This window comes from Scomber japonicus, chromosome 15 (assembly GCF_027409825.1).
Source record: "Scomber japonicus isolate fScoJap1 chromosome 15, fScoJap1.pri, whole genome shotgun sequence".
Classification (NCBI taxonomy): domain Eukaryota; kingdom Metazoa; phylum Chordata; class Actinopteri; order Scombriformes; family Scombridae; genus Scomber; species Scomber japonicus.
In genome coordinates, this window is record NC_070592.1 from 19,228,410 (window position 1) to 19,234,655 (window position 6,246).

The following is a 6,246-nucleotide window of genomic DNA, read 5'->3' on the forward strand; positions in this document are numbered from 1 at the left end:
AAAACATAAAACACCAGTTCAATTGATACCTGTATGTTACATGCACTTAGATTAGACAAACAATTATTGGTTAAGAGTTGATTCAGATCATAAAATTTGTTTATTTACATTAAAAAACATTTTACAACAAAGTTGAAACAATAGTGAAGTACAATGCTATTATTTTTTGTGTGGATGCCAAATTCTGTCATATCCATTCATTCTTGAAAGCAAATACACTAGATTATGCTTCAGATAGCGTTCTATAAGTTACTCACTTTGAACACAATTTGGGCTGTATGGTAGACTAATCCACAGATTTGCCATACCTCATCATAACTCAATGTGCCTACTAATGCATTAAGGATCTGGACACTCTTCTGCTGTTACTTGTACTGTACAATGTTGAGTCTCAACACCTAAATTCAGGTACATTTGGATGAAATTGAGAACATTGGCAGTTAATACTTTAAGTATACAGTACAGTATACATGATTCCTACTCAGGTTCATTAATCATCAAACATCTTGTGCACTTTTCTAAACCAGTTTTATGTTTCAAAGTCCCTAATGTGACTATGTCATGCTATGAAATTCCTGACAGAGAACTGGGTACTTGTATTAATTAATATAAGGCCTTTTCTTCCTCACGCGGTCATCATAAAACTGGTTTAGATTGGAGATTCATCAGCATAAGACATTCTGGGGAGTAACATGGAGTTCATGAGCCAAGCGAGACAGGGTCCAGCTATCACCTCAGTTTGATGAACCAGTACAGGACAAAGAACACGAAAAGGCAGAAGAGTAGCATGTAGCACAGCAGTTTGGTCTGACTGCCTCTGGACAGCTGTTTGACTCTGCCGATGGTGGCGCCAAGCAGGCCGCCTGTTGAGTCAAAGTCTGAGTCCTGGTGTGGGAAACAGATGAAAAGTCCTAAGTCTAACAGGCGGACAGGCCAGCAAACAAACATAACACTCAGACCCAAGAAAATGCTACTATATCCTACAGTGAATATGTATGAAATGCAACTAGTACAACTCTGGTTAAATACTAAAGCTGTCTATTTAGTAATAGTCAAGTTTCACTATTTTTTTTTTTTTTACATTTTTCAACTACATAGTTGATTGAATAATCCAGAAAATTAAGATTAATCAAGAAATTACCCCCTTTCAACCAGCTGCTACACAAAAAAACAATGAACAGGTAATTTAACACTGACAGGGGCATTTCCATAATGAGTACATTCTGTTCTTTAACTTAATTAATGGATTCATTTTGAATACAGGATGCTTGTACATACTTATACTATTTTGGTTATAGTGTAGCAAATAAAGGGAAAGTGAAACTCACCATATCATCCAGCATTTTGTTCTGGTATTTAACTTCTGTTCCTATGTCGATAGACAGCTGTAGATAACAGGCAACAAAATATACATAAATAATTAAGTACACCTTGAAACAAGTCAGTTCACACCTGTTGTTTATTAAAAGAATATTCTAGAAACATTAGACTTTTAAAACAAGTATATTTAAATTAACATAACGTTAGCAACACAGAAGTCAGTTGTGACAGTCACCAGTTTATTAGTTCATATCATAGACTGTATATCGTACATATCTACAGTTCATCAATGGTTGCTTACACTCTTCAAAGCGCTGACTTTGGATCTCAGTCCCTCCTGCAGGTGTTCATTTTCCTCCTCGTACACACTGTACCCACTTGCTACATAATTCCCAGGGCCTCCTTCACCTTCATGAAACGACATTTAACAATTGACACAGCGTTAGGTAGCTATTTAGTCTGCATTTGAATCCTATGATATAACATGAAAAACCCGGACGAGTTATGTGAACGTGGGCCTGCAGTATTTACATTCATTGACATAGGCTAACAACATTAGCTACGTTAGCTAACTAGCATACCAGCTAAATTTGAGCTTTAAAAAGAGAGTTACGTGTGTGTCTTACCCAAACCGGCGCGCCTCATCTTGACACACTGAAGGTATAACTGTCCAGAAGAGTGTGTGTATACAAGAAACTCCGTTCAAAGGTGGTATAGATTAGCTGTCGTAACTGTGACAACTCACATCGGCCAACGCCACGACATCATACGGTGGCCGGCGAGTCCAATCCTTCTCTTACAATTCATACGCGTAAAGCAAAAGAGAGAGAGGTGATCAAATATGCATGCAAAAACATAGTGTTGAGATGCATGTTATATAAAGTCAAATTACTATTTTTAAACAGTTACCCAGAAAAGTATATGAATTAAAACATTAATATTTAGAAATGTGTAGGTTTGTCTGCATTGGTGTACTAAACAGGTATTCCTCATGTTTGGGATCTCAATAAAAAGCAGGTCCCCTTAATGTAATACATTTACTTTATGGCGATGACTTAGTTTAAAGTTAAGGAAAGATAAGGGTTATATTAGGATTAGGGTAAATTTAGGTGTATGGTGGTTATGGTTAAAGTTAGGATAAGTCTTTAGAAAATGAATGTAAGTCAGTGTAATGTCTCTGAAATGACATTGTGTGTGTGTGTGTGTGTGTGTGTGTGTGTGTGTGTGTGTGTGCATGTCCCCATTATATGCCACAGAAGTCACGTTGAAATCACTGCAGAAATCAGTACCATGAGGCAACAAATCCACTAACAAAGATGAAGTACATTTATCAGTAGGATATGCCTCTATTGACTGTGCCTCATCTGCATTCTGGACTGACAACATTGATCTATGGTTTAAGGAGGGAGTTTATGTTAATCATTATCCAGCACCAGTACACACTGCATGATCCTTTCCAATTAATGTGACGATTCCTATTACTGGAAAGCTTTTGTCTTCTCTCTGCTGCTGTATGCGCTCTCAGCTGCTATGCTGTTAATGTCAATGGGGTTGTTGTTTAATGATAATTTTACTGCTCAGTATCATGATGAGCCATGAAACACAGGGGCCAGTACTGTGACTCTGTGGAAAATTGTTAGGATTGATGTTGTTTAGTTTTATTCTGATGTTAAGGTCAAGACCCTCATTATGTTATTTTATTTTTCTCAATAAAAATAAAAAAAATATTTCTTCCTACTGTTGGAACATTATCCAAGTCTGAAGTATGATATTTGTGTGCCACTCATTTTAGAGGGGGTATATATGTGGGAGTATACCCAAAAAATGAATATAGTTCACATCATAGGCTCATCCTTTTGAACAAAAAATATGGCAAAGAAGTGTATTTCAAACAGTCTATAGTCCAGCACATCCTTTACATAATGAGATATGCAATTATCAAGACAAAACAATGCAATTAAGTAGAAAAGCACAGATTCTGCCTTGAATTTTACACCCATCTTTGAAACACAGCAGGTCCCACAGTGGCAAACATCAGTGGGTTAATCTCCCTTTGCTAGAAGAATCATATCATTATAAATAGAAAATTGCTGTGATGTTCCTCGTCGACACAGACAGATTGTTTCCTTTGAACAGTTTGAAACGTGACCATCATAACATGAAGATAAATATCCTTTGTGGGTTTAATAACCAGGCATACTGACACATCCATCTGTGCTGTATAGGAAAGAAAAGAGTTTCTTAATATTTACAAAATCCTAGAGGTACTTTTTAGCAGTGATTAGCTTTCCCTATCCCCTCATACATCATCCATCACCGAGCCCTCTGCCAACATTGTAGTAGACAGCTAATATGATATAAGAGATTAAAATGACTTTGGCGACATCGATTTATTCCAATCCAATATCTTATAAATAAATACAACTTTAAGCTCCTATCTACCATAATGCATTTCAATGCCTGAGCACCCATCTTTTTATGTCTTACCCAAAGGCTTTGCTGTATGCATGACCTTGACACAAGTGTCAGAGAAACAGAAAATATTGATTGAACTGTGAGTGTGCATTTAAACTGTCTTTGTGGATCTGATGGGATTGGATTTATCAGATGGGTCTTTAGAGAGGAGAAAGATGTTCAGATGTTTGGTAGCTGGTCTTAATCCTCACTGAACCTCTGTGGATCCAGTACACTCCTTATACAATGATCAGTTTAGTTGATCAGATCAGTTTAACGTTAATATTTAATATAACATACTTTGTGTGTTACAGTACTGCCAGTTTTTATTCCATCCCTTCATATATTACATGAAGGGTTTGGACACACATCTCCATTCACTTGAATGAGAAAGTGTGCTCAAACTTGAATATTATGTGGTGTAAAGTATTTGTTATTTTCTGCACTAAAAACAAATAACTGACACACAAATTGACGAAGGCTTCTAGGATACAGGAATCAATAAAAAAAGACTCTGACATTTTGGGAAATGCGCTTATTTGTTTTCTTGCTGGGAGTTAAATGACAAGATCAATACCACTCTGAGGTCTGTACAGTAATTGTGAAACTACCGCTAGCAGCCGGGCAGTTTAGCTTAGCCTAACGAATGGAGGCATGAAGAAACAGCTAGCCTGGCTCTGTCTGAAGGTAACAAAATCTACCTCTAAAACTCACTGATAAACACATTATATCTCATTTGTGTGCTCCAAATAAAAACAAAAGTTTAATTGTTACTTTATTTTTCCTGCAGTTTGTTTTATTTTTTGATTGTTGTTTTCTACGGTGGTGGTGGTGTTGGTGGTGCAGGGGATGCATTTTTTTTTTATTATGGAAAATAATGATGATTAAAAAAATGATTCTAAAAAAACCCCAACTTAAGTGTAAAAAAAAACCAATTTATGGGGGTTATGTGCCTGCTGTTTCTTTGCCCGGACCAGGATCATCCTGGAGTCAACACTGGTTGCCTGGCAACTGGATCCAACCAGAAATAGTCCAGTCCATAATCACAAGTGATGTGTCAATATGTGGAGGCTGTTGTTTTCTGTCTGTATGCTATGCTAAGCTAGAAAAAAAATAGTATTATCAAAATCATGCATTTGTATCATCAACTATTATTGGGAAAGAAATGGCAGAAACAGATGTGCAATAGTGGTCCACTGTACACAAAGTTCGGAAAATAATGTACGGATAACTACGATGGATCAGGATGAAAGAGATAGTCCCCAGTCAGTGAAGTATGCATGCCATTTGGCAAGACAGGATCATAATTAGCACAAAATGAGAATTGCTCACCTATCTCTGCACTGCACCACTCACTAGATACTGCTGATGCTTAACAATATCTAGCTCACCCTGATTAGCATAATTTCTCCAGAGAATGGAGCGGTGAATGAGTCAGATGATGGAGGAGAATTGTAGAGGAAAACATGCTGGCGAAAAGATCTAAAGGACGCTATTGTGCTTCCTACTCTTAGTCTCAGGAGAAAGGGTTTTTTGATTTGCACACTTAACATTGCTTTGAACCACAGTTAAAAGATCTGCTGGCCATTTAAGCCACGCTCAAAATTCTCTGGCTTGTAAATTGTTATTATATGAGGATTTTGGATCCTGAATAGATGGCCATGTTGTATAGTATAGACAGGAAAAATGAAGGTTGAAATAAAAGACAAACAACTTCCTGGACAAGGCTGTTAGACAGTCAGAGTCAATATAAAATCAAAGGCTCTAGGAAGAGAATAAAATCAACAGTGTATCAGTGCAGAAGAACAGAAAAGACACAGGAGGGATCACTGCTGGGAGAAGCTAACTGATCAATATGGTGAAAGAAGGATTTCCTGACTTCCTGAGATCTGGATTAAAGGTTGATGACCACAGTGACCTCACTAATTATAGAAAAAATTACATATAAGACAAAATTTGCAGCATCAGAAATACTAGACTGACTAACTTTCCAAATGAAAACAAAAGCTAGACAGTCATAAAAATATTTAAGTCTGGCCCTTGTTTGTCTTCCTTACAAAGTTCCAGGTCATTTTGCTATCTTAAAAGAAAGAATAGACTAGATATATCACACCATATATGTATATGCCAACATGCGACAACCAACCCCGAAGAGAATGTGACAAGCATCCGCAACTGGGATTTTTTGCTACCAGCAAAGCTACCAACAACATGTTTTAGCGTAGCTAAGAAAAAACCTACCTAATTATCGCTCTCTCTTCATACTTTTTAATGTTAATGATTGTTTTATTATAAACTCATTGTGTAAAAGCCTAGAAGAAGAAACATTCAGTAGCAACACTTTTTAACACCGCCCTCTAGGGGCCAAGATCTGATGAATGTGACAACCAACCCCGTTCTCCCCTACTATTTAAATTGTTTTAATTTAAAACCGTGTATAACTTCTGTATGTTCTCATCTTGCACTCTTTTG

General features: G+C 36.9%; 1 protein-coding gene across 1 annotated transcript; it reads right to left on the reverse strand.

Annotated features, from left to right (window-relative positions):
* Positions 1-64: 64 nt before the first annotated feature.
* bet1 (Bet1 golgi vesicular membrane trafficking protein) lies at positions 65-2,083 on the reverse strand. Its single transcript, XM_053334764.1, has 4 exons — positions 1,947-2,083; positions 1,622-1,728; positions 1,329-1,385; positions 65-885 (listed from the first exon to the last, which is right to left on the reverse strand). Exons 1-4 carry the CDS (start codon positions 1,963-1,965, stop codon positions 730-732), a joined length of 339 nt encoding a protein of 112 aa, XP_053190739.1. The 5' UTR covers positions 1,966-2,083; the 3' UTR covers positions 65-729.
* Between the last annotated feature and the right edge of the window lie 4,163 nt (positions 2,084-6,246).

Excerpts from the sequence above, each read along its gene's own strand:
- bet1 (XM_053334764.1), bottom strand. Across the intron at positions 1,386-1,621 it reads AAGTCAGCGCTTTGAAGAGT|CTGTCTATCGACATAGGAAC; the intron begins GTAAGCAACCAT and ends TGTTATCTACAG. Across the intron at positions 886-1,328 it reads ACAAAATGCTGGATGATATG|GACTCAGACTTTGACTCAAC; the intron begins GTGAGTTTCACT and ends TTCCCACACCAG.